The sequence below is a fragment of the Procambarus clarkii genome, chromosome 14 (assembly GCF_040958095.1).
Source record: "Procambarus clarkii isolate CNS0578487 chromosome 14, FALCON_Pclarkii_2.0, whole genome shotgun sequence".
Taxonomy (NCBI): Eukaryota; Metazoa; Arthropoda; class Malacostraca; order Decapoda; family Cambaridae; genus Procambarus; species Procambarus clarkii.
This window is the reverse complement of record NC_091163.1, coordinates 10,698,951-10,716,463: the sequence shown is the minus strand read 5'-3', so window position 1 is coordinate 10,716,463 and position 17,513 is coordinate 10,698,951. Positions and strand designations below refer to the sequence as shown.

General features: G+C 40.3%; 1 protein-coding gene across 8 annotated transcripts in view; it reads right to left on the bottom strand.

Moving 5' to 3' along the window:
• The window catches only part of Vps13D (vacuolar protein sorting 13D), a 249,867-nt gene that overhangs the window by 159,452 nt on the left and 72,902 nt on the right, over positions 1 to 17,513 (bottom strand). For all 8 annotated transcript variants that reach the window (XM_069324372.1, XM_069324377.1, XM_045763846.2 and 5 more), the window contains 7 exons: positions 17,111 to 17,247; positions 14,070 to 14,397; positions 11,261 to 11,454; positions 7,809 to 7,974; positions 5,257 to 5,509; positions 3,896 to 4,076; positions 754 to 924 (listed from right to left, as the gene is read on the bottom strand). In XM_069324372.1, the coding sequence (XP_069180473.1) occupies positions 754 to 924; positions 3,896 to 4,076; positions 5,257 to 5,509; positions 7,809 to 7,974; positions 11,261 to 11,454; positions 14,070 to 14,397; positions 17,111 to 17,247 (1,430 nt within the window). The remainder of the gene's footprint in view (positions 1 to 753; positions 925 to 3,895; positions 4,077 to 5,256; positions 5,510 to 7,808; positions 7,975 to 11,260; positions 11,455 to 14,069; positions 14,398 to 17,110; positions 17,248 to 17,513) is intronic.

Genomic DNA, 17,513 nt, shown 5'->3' with positions numbered 1-17,513 from the left:
AGGTGCCTATGCAACACTAACTTCAGAATCATTAATAGTCAAGAAATTGTTCACAATCTTCATGAGACCAAGACTGGCATGTGTACCAGTTGAATGGTGTCCATATCTCTAGCACAACAATAAACTGGAAAAGGTGCAAAACATGCTATTAAATGGCTTCCAGAACAAAAATACATGAGCTATGAGAGAGGCTAGAGGTGCTGAATTTTCCAAAGCTGTAAGATAGAAGAAAAAGAGAATATATGATCATTACATACAAATAGTAACAGGAATCGATAAACTTAACAGAGGAATTCTTGAAAAACTGCAATGTCAGGAACAAGAGGTCGTAGATTCAAGCTAAGAAAACAAAGATGCTGAAAAAATATTAGAAAGTTCTTTGTAGATGGTAAACAGTTGGAATAAGTTAAGTGAGAGGGTAATGGAGGCCAAAACCATCGGTAGTTTCAACGTGTTATGTGACAAAAATTACTGGGAAGACGAGACACCACGAGTCCCTGTAACTACACTTAGGTAATTACTTTATCACTATTACCAAACTTTTCACTTTGATGCGGTGGGGAGGTATGAGCACAAGGGAAATAGATCAATACAGGGACAACTGCAAATCAAAAGAATTACATACATGTTGACAAAACAGTTCAGGCATCATGAGGGGATCCCTAATTAACATGTGTCACTTGCTGTGATTCATTCAAAGTAACACTTAATATTAACATGATGACTGGGTTCTCATTTTTTGTAATCACTCACCTGACTAATGGTTCCTTTAGAACCAGCCCAAAGAAACTTATTAGAGATGGTCAAGCTCCCAAGGTCAGCAACCATTAAAGTTTCTGAACAGCTTGACATAGGCATGAATATGACAGGTGAACCAGCACTAATGTCTAAGGAAACGCGGGAACCTCTGCTATAGTCAGCTACCTGTAAATAAAATTTAAATATTCACTATTTATCTAAAACTGGCTAATTCAATAAAAACATGACATGAAAAGGAAATGAAGATAGTTAAAACACAAAGGAACAAAACCAGCGTTGAATGTAATGAAACGTCATTTTCTGGGTGAGCCCCGGAGGCACTCCCCTGGAGCTTATCAGGATAATGTATTTAATATTAGACCGGGACATTAGCTAATGAGTTCAGCCCTACCAGGGACCAGCACCAGAACCTGGCCCCTTCAGAGAGGTTTCAGGGAGCAATGGCCCTGGAAAACCCCCAATGTGGTTGGGGGTTTTCCTTATCTGCTATCGACCGGGGTTAGGCACCCAGAAAGGTAGGCATAACAAAACAAACCCAACATGGTCAGAAACTAGCAACAAAAACCAAACAGAGGTAGAACTCCCTTCAATCCCAAGGAAACAAAGAAACAAGCAAACAAGCAAAACGGACCGAAAACCGAGGGACACAAGATGTGGGAGCAAGCATAAACAGACAAGGGGACAGGCCAAATCCTAGGGCCCAGACTCCAACAGACAGAAAACGCAAAAACTGGTGTAAAAACCAACACACAAGCATTCTCAGAGGAAAAGATGAAGAGCAGAACACCACAGAAAAAGCAAAGAAATGGCAACAGGAGGATAAAAACCCCTGAAGGAGGTGAAAAACACCCCCAAAACGCAAGCTTACACACCCAGGCAGAGGTAAAGAAACCGCAGCACCACCCCGGTGACCAGGTGGGGAAGCAACCTGTAGAAAGAAAATGGCCACCAGAACAAAGGAGCAGCGACCGACACAATAGATCCGAAAACACACCAGCAAATGTGGGAAGCAAGCAAACGAGAGGGACAAAAAACCCCGCCCAAAAAAAGCAGAAAACCCAGGCAGGGACAAGCAGCCCCAAAACTGCAAGCGGACATTCCCCACAGCCCCGGGAACCCGCAACAGAAGACCCCCGAAGCTGCCTGAGTCTTTGCACAAACAAACCCCGCCCCAACCCCAAAATCCGTAGATGGTCAGGAGCCAGGAACAGGAAGGGGAAAGGGGCGAACAACACCTAACCAAAACGGGGAGGCCCCGGGGCATCCGGGTGGGAAACCAATCTTGTGTGTTGCAGCAACCTAACAAGGCATGTAACGCGGATGCCGCCTGTACTCTAACAATAAGGACATCAGAAGAGTACTGGAGAACAAGCAGAGAACACAACTCGCAAGACTCCAGGTTAAGATGTCTGTGACCCAACAGGCAGCATGACGGAAGTAAAACAGGTGACTGTCACCCTGAGACACGGGCACAGCAACCAACGAACCCGCACAAGACAAGTTGGAACCCGGAAGACACATCCACGGGTCCACCGAGGCCCGACAGGGTTTTCCAGGGACCATAGGGTGACAACTATGGGAAGCCCGCGCAAGGTGTTGCTAACCGGTTAACACCCAAGCTAACAAAGAGTAGATGCTAACACTGAAAACCTCTGGGACGTGTACAATCACAGGGGCCTAGTAGAGGGCCACCAAACACTACCAGTGGAACTATAGCCAGGCAGACCCCCACCAGGCAAATTTAAAGAAAAAGAAAAGAAAACCCCGCAAAAGTACACCATCCCCCAGAGGCAATAGGAACCGGTTGCTACGTAGGTAGCAGGTCGCATAACACCTGAACGCCCCAACCAGCACGATACCAGTCCCTACCCAGGGCCAAACAAGGGCCCCAAGCCCCAGCTGGCCCCAAAGGCGAGGCAAATGCCAAGCAGCAAGAACCCCTACAGGAATGGGTCGCAAACGCCCCAGGGAAGATAACCCTGACACACAGGGGCAGTACTCGCAGGGCGCTAAGGAAAGGAAGCCCCTAAGCGCATGCAGCCCCGGTACTGATGAGGAACTCCTGGCCTCCACACAATAACACTGCAGTGAGCGCCACAGAGGCAAACACCACCTAGGAAATTGAGGCCAGAGAAGCATCTGTTCCGGTTGACATTAGCTTGAACTGGAGTGCTATGCAGCCGGCGCGGTGAGGTCCGGGGTCCCCCCCTCCCCCTCTCGGGGAGGGCTGCACAGACGAGCGGCGCGGCAGTAGTGTGTTACGTTTGCTTGATTGCTTGTTTCTTTGTTTCCTTGGGATTGAAGGGAGTTCTACCTCTCTGTTCGGTTTTTGTTGTTAGTTTCTTACCAAGTGGGGTTTGTTTTGTTATGCCTAACTTTCTGGGTGCTTAATCCCGGTCGATGGCAAATAAGGAAAACCCCCAACCACAGGGGGGGGTTTTCTAGGGCCATTGTTTCCTGAAACCTCTCTGAAGGAGCCAGGTTCAGGCTCATGGTCCCTGGTAGGTCTGAACTCCATAGCTAATGTCCCGGTCTAATATAAAATCCATTAGCCTGATAAGCTCCAGGAAGCCATAGGGGCTTCCCTCAGAAAAAATAATGCAAATCATTGACATTGGTGTAGTTTCCCATTGTTGGGAAGAAGAAGCCTAGTAGGCTTACCAAGGTTCCACTTGGCCAAAGATCGACCTTCCCCAGAATGCCTTCCCCAACAGTCACTAACTCCCAGATACTTACTTACTGCTAGGTTAACAGAGGCATGACATAGGGTATAAGGAAATGTGCCCAGCCCAGGAATCAAACTCAGTTCCAATCAGTTGTAAGCCAACTCTACTAGCCTCTAGCTACAGATCACCAGTACCAGTTTTGCAATGTTAAATTCAAGAATAAAAAATTAAGAAAAACAGAGACAGCCATATCAATGATTTAACATGATAGTGACCAACACAAATTGCAAGAAATGTGTTATATTATTATGAATTTACCTTCACTTAACCTAGAATCACATACATTTAGTCTTCATCTCCTTTTTTTTTAGTATATTTTTTTATTAAACTTGGTGAATTTTGCCACCAACATATTGTATAGAATAAAACTAGTTGCTTTTATCATTGAAGTAATAATAGGGATTAATTACCTCAAGGCCAGCACTTGTAGCCCTCCATCTCGACACAATATACCTCAGCTGGTTGAACTCTTGCACAAACTGTGTTATTTCTAATGCAAAGCGCTGAGTATGTAGGTACATCACAGACGACATTTTCAACTTGACACGAATATCACATTCCCGTTGCATGTCAGGATCCTCATGGCCGTATCTGTAGAAATGTTGCCGTTATCTAAACTATTCATACTTATAATAATAATAACAACAACAAATGCTATCAAAAATGAAATAGCACACAAATGCTGTGATATATATTGTGACCAAAGACAAGTGGAAAGAATGATTGAAGGGGTATTAAGATTACATCCCATAACTGCTTTAAAATGAAATTATATCCTGTTTTTTTTATAAAGTCATTAATGACAAACATTTACACACACACACACAGAATGTGCAGTGGTTGTACGGTGTCCATATCTTAAGAAGCACATCAACAAACTGGAAAAGGTGCGAAGACATGCTACTAAGTGGCTCCCACAACTTATTTAATATATCATATCCATCAAACATTAACATTTTAGATTGAATTCTGACCTTCATATACTACTGTACTGAATTGGTATTAAGTTTTGAGCAAGTATTCTCTACCATTGAGAAAAACATTGTCGCCTGAGTTTATATAAACTATAATATACAATTAACAATGTTTAGATTAGAGATAGTATACACATACCATGATATTCCTCTCTCGCTATTATGAACTTGTATGTTATGTACAAATATACAGAGCCCTTGTCTCCAGCTGTGGAGACAAGGGCTTTGACAAGGACATCGTATCCTATATTTTGACTTTAACCAAGCCTGTGGTATAGTATTCCTTCCTAAATTTTCCCAGCAGACAAGCAGCACAAGCCGTCTTGAAAATACACAATGACATTAAAGGAGAAATGATTCTAGCCCATGAAGTAAGTTCTTTAGCAAAATTCTCCCCTGTACCTATAAATATGCTATAAATATTGTACCTAGTCCAATATTTATAGCAAAGAGCAAAGCATAACTGATAATTAACTAAGATGCTTTAAGTTCAATCAGTACTTCTTATTTATCAAATTCAACATCTAATCAGAAAATTAAAAGATTTTTTATTAGACAATCGAAATTTGTCAAAAATAGACAAATCTCTTTGATAGAACATTAAATTAAATAAGCAAGAAATTAGAAAACTATTCCAGACGTCTATTACATTTTATTAATGTCATACTAATATTTATATCAAGCCAACTCAAACTGACTCGACCAAGAAGCAAAATTTGAGAATAATGTACAAAATGCAGTAACTAATAATTACTAAAAAAAAAAAAAAAAAAAAAAAAAAAAAAAGTAGATCTTACCTAAATATCTGGAAAGTCATTGCTTCATTTCCAGCAGTGATGAATTTTTCACGGTACAAATGTCCATGACTAGTGCAATCAATGAGAGAAAGCGACCCCAAACGACCCGTAAGTGTCAAATTGCCCTCAGATCCAACCGAACGAACAAGGACTTGAGAAATACTAGCACGGGCCAATTCAGAGTCGGTCTTGTTGAGGATGAGAGTGAGAGAGTGCACTTGTATCTCCATGATTGTATTCAGTTCCTCTGAAACTAAGTTTAATTACAAATATATTAGAACCTTTTACCATACACAGGGGGTTGGTAAGATTTCTTTCACAACAAAAATATGAGAGAAACAATATGAACAGTTTTAGAACCTTGTGTAAGGTACAAGAAGAATTGCAGTGATGGTAAGGTAAGGTCAAGAGAAAGTGCTAAGCTATTACAACTATATAGCACTTAGAAGGGGTATGAGGATAAGGATCGGGTATAGGGAGGAGGGAAGGACTGGTGACCAACCACTTGGACCATCGGGGATTGAACGCTGACCTGCAAGAAGCGAGACCGTCGCTCTACCGTCCAGTCCAAGTGGTTGGGTTTGCAGTGATGTAATGAAATGCCCTTTTCAATTTAGGCTCTCAGTAGCTTCCTGAGCTTAAGCACTGGTATTAACAAGTCTTAGGAAATAGTGCCAGGCCTCTGAGAACCACCCTGGCCTACCGGAAGCCAGGACCATAATCTGTACTCAGGTAAAAGATTTCAAGTTATATAAAACCAAGTCATCCCACCATAAAAAATGGGGCTCTTGAATTTTAAACCTTAAAGTACAGATATTGTCACAGGTTGATTCTCAAAGTAATGCAGTTTTCATCACACATTGATTTTACATATTTTTGTCTATTTTCTATACTCATGATGCTAATATGATAATACAGTTACAGCTCTACATGGATGTAGTGGAGCTAACCTAGACCCATGAATAATCGTGCTGCTGTCTCATGATGGCTGTCTATACAAATGCAGTTATCGGCATGCGCGTTACTATGCTAATGCAGTAATCGTCACAGCTATGATAATACAGTTTTCACAACGAGATAGTTTTAGTGAAGTATATGTTACCTATCGTACGTTACGGCTCGTGATCCTACAGCAGCCAAACTTTAATAAGTCTAGGGATACGACACAACTGCTGTTCTCAATAACGAATCACCAGTATAACCCCTTACTAGGTAATGAGCACAACAATAGAATCTTCATAGGACTGAAGAATAAAGACTAAGCATATGTATATAATTTATATTAAATAAATCTCAAAGGCAAACAGATGATTATATGGTCACAATATATCACATTAAAAAATATCACTGTAACTTCCAGACATTAAATCAATACTAAGAATAATTATATGGCTAGAATAAAAGAATGACTTAACTCCAACAAGTGTTATCTCCCCGGTTTCTGCTCAGCTACTAAACTCTCGCTCTGTCGCCACCCACATTCTCACCTCCCGTCTGCCTCATCCCAGGATGAGGGATGGAAACTAAGGACTTTTTAATATTATAAACTAATTGAACAACCACTTGTTCTCAAAACACATAAGACTGCAAGTTACATATAATAGTTACTTACAAAATATATAAGTATAATGACACCTGTTTAATTACAGTATATGAAACATTTTCTAACTAAAATAAAGTGACATCTGGAACTCTCAAACTGAACAGGTCCAGCTTTCCCGTATCAATCAAGTAATAGACGTGTGCAACGGCAACCGCTCTCCTGTCCACTGACGCTGCCAAACCACACGACAATTTACCCAAAACACAATGTGTGTACATATACATGCAATGATAAAATAAAATAATATTTATTTTAAATTTATATACGTATTCTGCTAGGAGTACGTAACAGTATACACGGTCAACCTATCATCATTTGAACATAAGAAAAAGAAATTGCAAAAGGTACATTGGCCCATACAAGGCTTTCATTCATTCAATGATATTCATACATACATTACATATATACATACTGTATATATATTCAATCATTGGTACATTCATTAATACATAAATTCAATCAATGATACATGTATTCATTTGTTGATACATTCATTTATTGATAAATTTATTCATTAATAAGTTCATTCATTAATGTGTTCATTCATTCATTACTACCTATATTCATTGATGCATTCCTTCATTCAATGTTATCTATATTCATTGATACATACAATTATTGATATATTTTCACTATAAGCCTAAATACAATATCCTTATAGTTAGTAATGTACTCAATCCATGTTTTTGAAAATTACATTTACATAAATTTTGTTATTCAAGATAAATACGGTAGTGGATAAACTAAAGTAAAAAAATGATCATAGAAACATTCAGTGTCAACATTGCAATCATTTGTCATATGCCACAGTATCAGCCGACCCCATGTCTGGCGCCGACAGGTCCGGCGTATTATAAATATTTCCCTGATGGTGAAAATAAACATTAACATTTAGATGCTTTATATAAGATCTTTAATGTCTATGCAAATATTTCAGCAAATAACTTACTTTTAGGCCCAGCCAACTTTGTGGTATCAGGCGTAGCTTGTCCAGACGTTCTGTTGAGAACATTTTCATCTGCATCAGTACTGAAGAAATCCAGAACCATAACCCATGACGAGATATTGATGACTGTATTGAGACTGTTGAAGTCAACATCAATGAATCTGTTTGTCTGGAGGAGGAAACAAATGGAGATTTACATCATATGATTGAGCAACCTAGAGAATTGAGCTTTGTGAAACACTTTTTGGGGATGGTCTTCTCAATGGTACCCCCCAGACCATGTGTACCTAATAGTGGTTTGCAAGTAGATTGGAGCAAATGTTATCTTGAGATGATTTCGGGGCTTTAGTGTCCCCGCGGCCCGGTCCTTGACCAGGCCTCCACCCCCAGGAAGCAGCCCGTGACAGCTGACTAACACCTAGGTACCTATTTACTGCTAGGTAACAGGGGCATAGGGTGAAAGAAACTTTGCCCATTTGTTTCTGCCTCGTGCGGGAATCGAACCCGCGCCACAGAATTACGAGTCCTGCGCGCTATCCACCAGGCTACGAGGCCCCTTTTTGTTAGTGTTAGTGGCTGTTTTGTCACACTTTTGTGTGCTTACATCTGACAGTCCTGTCTGCTGTCCTCTTTAGCCTGTCTTATAATTCTTATCCCCTTAGGTCCTAGTGGAGAACCCAATTTTTTCAGAACTTCGTTCTCACTGTGGGACCAGGTTAACCAGGTGGTCCAGATCCTCAGAAATGTAAACATTCTATTGGTTAGGGTCTTCCTTGCAGAGGAATTCTGCACAGGTGGGACAGGAATTCTTTCCCAAAAAGTTGTGAAAGAATGCGAAAAGAAGAATGTGAAAAATTTGAAGAATGCAGATGGAGCTGCTTGCCTTAATGTGGAGTTAACAGTTTTTGGCATAAGCTCTTTGAGGGAGGGGACATTGGTGGAAACTGGACATGCAACCAAGTTGAAGAGATGGAAGAAAATTCTCATTCCTTGTATGAGTGGTAGGCAAGTGAAATGCATTGAAGGAAGAGATTGTTAAAGCTAATTACATCCACAATTTTGAAAAGAAATATGAAGAAAATGTTAATGTTGAGAGGGGTAATTAGCACACCTGATATGAATGGCTAGGAGGCAAGGCATAAAGAGCTAGAACTCACTCCCAATTGTCACTCATAGGTAAGCACGGATGACGGATGGGTACAACTGGGTGGATGCCCTCCATCTGGGCTAGACTTCTTGGGGTTATCTTGAGATGATTTCGGGGCTTAGCGTCCCCATGGCCCGGTCCTCGACCAGGCCTCCTTTTTGTTATATACCCCCCTAGGAATCAGCCTGTGGCAGCTGTCTAACTCCCAGGTACCTATTTACTGCTAGGTAACAGGGGCATCAGAGTGAAAGAAACATTTTGCCCATTTGTCTCCGCCTTCACCGGGGAACGAACCCGGAACCTGAGAACTACGAACCTGAAGCGCTGTCCACCCAGCTGTCAGGCGCCCTAAACAGTAGGGTATCTGTACAGTATCAGCTACATCATGTTATTCTTCCTGTAGCTTCCAGGTTGCAGACTTGCTGGTCACACACTCTTGTCTACTGTGTGGTAGACAGGAGAATATTCAATTGTTGTAGGTGCCTCCTCTTCTTCCTTACCAAGAATAAGTCTGCTTGTTTTCTACAAAACTCTTTGCTTTTGCAGCTTCTTCATCCACTAACTGCCGTTTTATGGTTATCTTGAGGTTATCTTGAGATGATTTTCGGGGCTTAGCATCCTCGCGGCCTGGTCCTCGACCAGGCCTCCTTTTTGTTACACATCCCCGGGAAGCAGCCCATAGCAGCTGTCTAACTCCCAGGTACCTATTTACTGCTAGGTGAACAGCCCCATCAGAGTGAAAGAAACTCTGCCCATTTGTTTCCACCTCCACCGGGGATCGAACCCAGAACCTTAGGACTACAAATCCCAAGCGCTGTCCACTCAGCTGTCAGGCTCCTAGCAGGCTTCAGCAGGTGACTGAAGCTTCTGCTGAGGTAGCAAGGTTATTCTTCTGGTACCCTCTTTGTTTTTCAGTATTGTTCCCAGACTTATTGTACTCCGTTCAATGCTGGTGGTAGGATTTCTCCAGTCTTTCCTTTTTCCTTCCCTGCTTGGGTTAGGTTTCACATTCCTGAATGCTTCCCACACCCTTCCGGGTACAGCTTCAGGGAAGTCAATATTCATGGTTATGCCCCTTGAGGGTTATCTTCTCTATACAAGAAGGACTTAAACACACAATTTCTCTTTTAGTTTTTTTATCTAGTTTTAGAAATGTGTTGCATGACTCCTCATCCAAGGTGCCATGGGTTAGAAGCTTTGAATAACCACTAAGAAGGCCAGCCTAGAAATAAGAGCATTGAGTAGAATATAATAAAACACCAGTCATTGGGGGGTCCCTCAGTGGCTTTCCCTTTATTCCCGTTTCCCTTGTTTACCCAAGGATTCAAGGTATTCGTTCAGGCATGAAAATGAAGGGCTGGGTGGTACTGGAGCCTTGGTTTATTAGTAATTATCTGGTGGCAGGAAAGGAAAGCAGCAAAGGAATTATTTGGGTGTTTGGGATAGTTGAGTTTTGTTTGGTATTCATTCATATCAAACATTTATCTGCATGCTGAGCTTTGGTGAGCCTATCAGGGCATTTTGGGTAGGGTTTTCCATCAGTGTGTGTGTGTGTGTGCGTATGACACACTCACACTCACACTCAGGGAGCCGGTTGGCCGAGCGGACAGCACGCTGGACTTGTGATCCTGTGGTCCCGGGTTCAATCCCGGGCGCCGGCGAGAAACAATGGGCAGAGTTTCTTTCACCCTATGCCCCTGTTACCTAGCAGTAAAATAGGTACCTGGGTGTTAGCTGTCATAGGCTGCTTCCTGGGGGTGGAGGCCTGGTCGAGGACCGGGCCGCGGGGACACTAAAGCCCCGAAATCATCTCAAGATAACCTCATCTCAAGATAACCCAACCTGTTACTGGGTCTGGATTCTGGTCCCTGCTCCCAGAATGCCATGTAAAAGTTTGAGATGCCTGGTGAGATAGTGTTGGGGCTGGGTACCAGTGCATAAGCTCTGAGGTGCCACTGAGGTAAACCATCCCAGAAAATCGGACAAACATTTGTGAAATAAACTCGATTAAAATGATATGCTGGTTTCCAGGATAAAAAGCAGCATTACAAGGTTGCCTAGACAGCCACCAGTGAAGACTAACATCAGGTTGAGCTTAGAAGCAGAAAAACTCTTTGAAACTCACACACAATTACACTATGGATATTAAAAAAATAAGCTATCATATGGTTCTTTTTTTTTTTAATGAAAAGCCAGCAATGGAAGAAGGGATCATCTTTTACTACCTCCTTGGTATCTTTGCCATGTCTAACCTAGGTTCTTCACGCACCACCTCAGCATTACAGTACAGTACTAGACTCATACCTACCCCATCATATTTACTGTAAAATTCTGGGCATCTCTTGTCTATGTTGGAAATGGTAATGGTGACAAGAGTAGTATTAGGTTGGTGCGGAAACTGGGAGACTTTTCCTGGAGTTGGTGAGGGCGGTGGAGTACAAGGACTCCTGGCACTCGTTGCGCTGCACTTGGAGCTCACATGAGAACTTTGAAGCGATAGGCCTATAGAGATATTAATACAGATAAAAATTAGTTTGTATAACATTATTAAATTTGAATTAATGCAATCCACCTTTCAAAATTAAGAAAATAATATATGTAACAGATATATTACAGTGCAACCTCAATCTGGTGAACTATATGGGACCAACCCTGATTCATGGCAACAGAAGATGCCTTCAGAGAGATTTCCAGCTGCTATGATGTATGATACATTTTTTAAGACAAGAAAATGTAGTGTTTTATCCATTTCTCCTAATCTTTCCTTCATCTATGAAATTTGTTAAAGATATGATTCAATCTATATTATGAATGCCTTAATATACCCATGTTCTATGGCAGCATTTTTCAACCACTGATGTGGCACATAGGTATGCTGTAGGAGTTTAAGGGGAAGTAAAAAACTAGCGTTGAATGTAATGAAACGCCATTTTCTGGGCGAGTCCCGGAGGCTCCCCGGAGCTATCCAGGCTGATATGGATATCCCTAACTTTAGCATCAGTCAATGTGAGTGGAGTTCTAGGCCTACCGGGGACCATGAGCCAGAACCTGGCCCCCCCTCCCCCCCTCAGAGAGGCATGGGGAGCAATGGCCCATAGAATGCACATATGATTTTGGAGCATTCTATATCTGCCATTGACCAGGACAGGCACCCAGAAAGGTAAGCGCCACAAAACAAATCCCTATTCTGGTTAAAAACAACAAAAATAGACAAACGAGTGGACAGAACTCCCCAACTGGAAACGAGCAAACAAGCTTGATGTTACACAAGCCGCGCAGCGTGTCTGCGCAGCTCCCCCCTCCCCGGGAGGGGGAAGGGGGAGCCCCAGACCCCCACGCCAGCGATCCACTCCATCAGTTTCAAGGTTGGATATCAAAATACGCGAAAAAATCAGCGTTGAATGTAATGAAATGCCATTTTTTGGGCGAGTCCTGGAGGCTCCCCAGAGCTATCCATGGCTGATATGGATCTCAATCTGTTGTACCATAGTGTTGTTGATATGATAGTTGTGACATGCTTTGTTATGCTGAACATGCAAGGTCTTCCATTTTTTCAATACTGAAAAGCATTTACCAGTCTTCCAACCATTTGTGGAGTTCATGTAATAAGGCTTAGTAAGGCTTCAATACCATTTTTAATTTCCATTGTACCATAAATCTTAAGCATCGTCTACAAATTTGATGATGTAGTTTGTTATATTCTCATCTGTCACTGATGTATATGACTAAAAAGTTGGCCCCAAGATGGAGCCTGATAGTATTCAATTCAAATAAGTTTTTCCAGTCATTAATTTCCATTTAGGGCGACCCTTTTGTTTTACCCATTGTTTTACAGATATACAATAGTATGCAAAGTTAGGATTATTAGTCGGTAATTTCTGTCAAGGTTTTACCGTTTTTTATTTTAAGACAGGGGTGACATTTACATATTTCCAATCTAGGGAGACATTCCTTTGATTTAGATATTTTCAAATAGGAGTTTCTATGGTACACAGTTCTTTGGCTAGTTCCCTTATGATTTTGGACTGAATTCCATCCACACCCGCAGCTTTGGATTACATTAATTTGTCAGTGCTCTTCTTGATTGTTTCGCACATTATGGAGCTATCTCTTAATTCATTCTCTTCACGTACATCAAACACTTGTGTGTGTGTGTGTATTGGGATATTGTCTAATCTTTCTTGGGTGACACTGATACAAAGTATTCAGAGAGTTAGCTGCCTTTTTATTATAAATTATAACTTTGTTGGTTTTATCTTTCAAGGGTCCTACCAAGTCTTTTGTCTTGGTTTTACTTGTTATATAGGCATACAAAAATACTTGGAATCTTTCATAATGTTTTGGGCATGTCTCCTTTCAGTTTTGAGCAAGTCTCCTTTCACCGTTCTTTTTGGCTGATCCAACTTCCTGGGTAGCCAAGTTTAATAACTTTTGACCTGTATATCTCATAATCGATGTGCAGCCTCAGGAAGATAGGACACTTCTTCCTGAGGATGCCCATTGTTGCTATAGTTTATAAGGACTTTTGTCATCCAGTCTGATCCTTTCAGTTTCCTTCATCTAGTTGGCTCATAATTTTTAACAAGTTCAGTGATGACCTGCCTAAAATTTTCTTATGATACTTCCACGTTTTGATCTTCTATCAACTCCCTCCAGAAGGTATTTTGCAATTCCTCTCTCAGCCTATGATTATCTCCTTGAAAGTTGTCTAGAAAGTCATCATCTCAAACCTTTTAGAAGGTTTTTATATGAGTCCTCAAGACACATTCTGGCTGTAATTACTTGTTCACCTACCATGACCAGCAACATTTCTACAAATCTGGTCATGTAGTTAGAGAAGGGAAACAAGAGCATATTGAAACAAAATTCAATAATTTATTTCAAATGGAGTTTGACAGCTTCATTTAGTTAACGAAGACCATAACAAACCCTTGTAGGTTCTAACCAAGATAGTGCAAGTTATATGTATGTTTCAATATATTTACTGCCTGTGTAGGTTGGGAGTAGCCTGTATATACATTTGATGTCACCAAAACCTACTAGGTGTCCAATCTTTTACCCTTATCCTACACTACGACTTAATCGGAGAATCAATTCATACAAAAATAAAGGCTTACCTCTTATTTTTTTTTTAGGAGTAACAGAAGGCTTCTGCAATGCTTTAAAGAAAGGTTTCTCCATTTTCAGCTCACTGGGAAGTGATGATAATGCTAAATAAGCATGATGAGGCTGCCAAAATTCTGGACATGAGGTAGATATATACTGGGGGGTACTGTGCTCATGAAAGGAGTGGCTGTGTGAGCAGTATGAAGAGTGATGGTTGGAGCATGATGTATGGGCATCTGTTGCTGCCTCCAATACTGTATCTGACTTCATTAGGAATCTGTGCTGTGTACTACTGTCTGATTGCTGCAGATCTTCCATCATTAATGATCGAAGAGTTACCTGTAAGAAAAAAAATATGCAGTGAACCCCAAACTCATTACTGCAAGTACTGTGTATGTGAAATTCATTAGTAAGGAAAATTCATTAATTTAAAACAATATAAAAAATTAACTTATATTAGCAATATAAAAAATTAATTAACTTTATATCCTGAGTACTATTGAATTCAGATTCCCAGTTTATATCATGAAGTGCATTTATGAGGTTCCCTATTGCTGCTTTGCTGTGTAGTCTAGAGGTTAAAGGTAAGTATCTTGGTATCCGAGGGTGTTACGTCGATGTGTGTTGAGAGGAAGATAGGATAGTGATTGACTGTTGGTGATTATACCAGAGGCAAGGGGGGTTGTTATGTTAGTCCATATGTGGTTCAGAGTTGAAGCAGATGTTTGAGTAATTTGTGTCGGCTTGGTGATTGTGGGGATTAGCATACAGGAGTTCATGCTGTTTAGGAAGTATTTGACTTTGGGACTATTTTATTGACAAAGGTCAATGTAGAAGTCACCTCCTAGAATGACATGATTTTTTTGGAGTTTGTTGTTTATGATTAGGTTCCTTATATTATCTGAGAATGCAATTGTATTAGTATTTGGAAATCTATAAATAGCTCCAATAGTTATTGACAATGTAAGGGATTTGACTGAGAATTGAGCAAAGGTATATTCACAGTAGTCGTCTCTATTGCTAATAACACTTCTAAGTATAGTTACCTTAATAATATAAAGCTGTACCACTGCCTTTTTTATCATGCCTACAGTTGTGAATGGCTTTATATCCAGCTAAACTGTATAGTTGGGTATGGTCTTTAATTAGCCATATTTCTATTAAAATAATGAAAGATAGTTTAGAGTCCAGTGCTTCAAGTAGCACACTAATGTCATCAAAATGTTTATCAAGTGATCAGACATTTTGGTTGAATACTGATAGGTTGAGTTATTTGACTTATTTTTTTGTAAAATTTGCTGTGTAGTAACTGCAATAGTGATGATCAATGCACTGGTTATTGTAGATATGTGATAACAGATTAAGATCAGGGTCAATGGTAGTTTGCATGAAGCAAGAATGGAGAAGATTTTAAGGACATTCTGATTAGAATATGGGGGAGGTGTGTGACAGTAAATTACAATAAAAATGTTAATGAACAATTGCTATAAAAATTTAAATTAAAAAATAATCACAGTGAGATGGAAGTGGAATATAAAATTGAAGGCATATGATTGGTAATAAAATAAACTTAGCAAAATTACTCAAATTACTCTAGAATAAAATAGTAATAAAAATAAAAATAATCCCAGTTGAATAATAAAGCTTAGAAGCAATCACAAAAAAAATCTAGATATAAAAATCTAAATAACTATAGCAAAAAATGCAAATACTGATCACATATAATAGTAACAAGTAAGCAAAATAAGAATCAATGTAATTAGACAAGAAGGATACAGATGACAAGGGGAAAAAATTGATTCAATTAAGATTGAAAAGGATAATATTCTATACTGAGATAGACAAGATTAATATTCTATTCCTTTTAAACAAGTAATAAAACATTCCTTTACTCATTTTGTGTCTGAACCGACCACCTTTCCCAAGCTTTCACATGCGTCCTCACCCCCCAAGAAGCTAGATATAGTTTCTCGGGCTGCTTACTGCGACACCACAAGACTCTGTACACTGTCATGACCCACACCTGCATGACCCAATACAATATGTGTAATCTGTGTGTACTCATGGCTATTGAAAGCCTTCCCTTCCCCACCATTTTATTACACAGAAAATAATCAAACATTTTGCCACGATGGCTTCCAAAGCTGCAGGTAATGTGATAGACAAGGCCTCAACTAGCAGCAAACTGAAGAAGAAATACTGTGATAACTAGACATCAAACCCATGCATCTGAAACAAACTGAAACAATCTGAAACAAACACATCTGAAACAAACTGGTGGCAGGGTTGCTGATTCAGGAGAAAGCTAAGTATTTCCACCAGGTAATGAACATTATCAAGCCAAGTATAAGCACTGATTGGAAATTAGGGCCAGAACTGCCTGCCACCTGGTAGCATATGGAAGGGAGGGGATGGAAAGCATTGTGTTCCATCAGGAGTGTGCATGGAAATTGAATTCAGAGTGTAATGATATGACTCTTCCTGGGCACTGTCTCAGTAACTCGTATTCCCACCTTATCTTTCCAATTCTTAATCATTGCATCTGGACTGGAGAGTGAGGTGTGCTAATTATGTAGACCAGGGGTGGGTTGAGGGGCCACCTAGTGGCACAAGGGCAAAGTTGTGGGCTTTGCTTGTGTAGTAGTTATCAAGAAATGTTATGGTAGTTCCACACCTTCCCCCAAACATTTCTCAGACTAAGTGTGAGTGTCTTCTAGCCTCCTTTAGTTGTATTTAGGGCAATTTGATTCAGAATTTAGTTAATCTCTGTCATATCCTCCATACCTCATGGAGGGGGCAATGGGACATCAAGTAATGTAGGTTCTTGTTCCTAGTAGGCAATAAATCTCTCATAGATACCCGATGTTGCCTAATCTAACAATGTAAAGGCCAGTGATATTGCTCAGAAGGCATTGAGGCAGTGCCCAGAAAGGGGCATTCCATTACATTAAATCATCTATAGTCTTTGTTACTGAATGTCATTTGAATGCTTGATGCCTGCAAATGAAACAATGTTCATGATATAATGGCAAAGTAACAGTTTGGTTCTCACCTGAATGCTTGTTTTGTAAGGTTCACACGACTCGTAAGTAGCTTTTAATTCTTCCAGGAGAAGATTGACCAGTGGTTTTTCTTTCTCGCCAACATCTCCACGGAGCTCAATACACATGCTTGGTACAGAAAATGACCCTGTCATGGATAATAAAAATTTATAGTAATGTATTAAAGTTGGAATTACAGTACACAAATTAAAATAACATTTGGAACAAAAATATATTTGTATATTATTTAAAAAAAATAGAAAGAAAAGAATGCAAATAAGGCATTTAGTATAAATGAAATACTAATGTCTGAGCTGGGCAACATCCCACTCCCTCCTGGGTATGTTACCTTTCGTCTTTTGACGCAGCGGTGATCTTTTTTCAATGCCCCTGCCAGGCCATAAGAGGAATAAG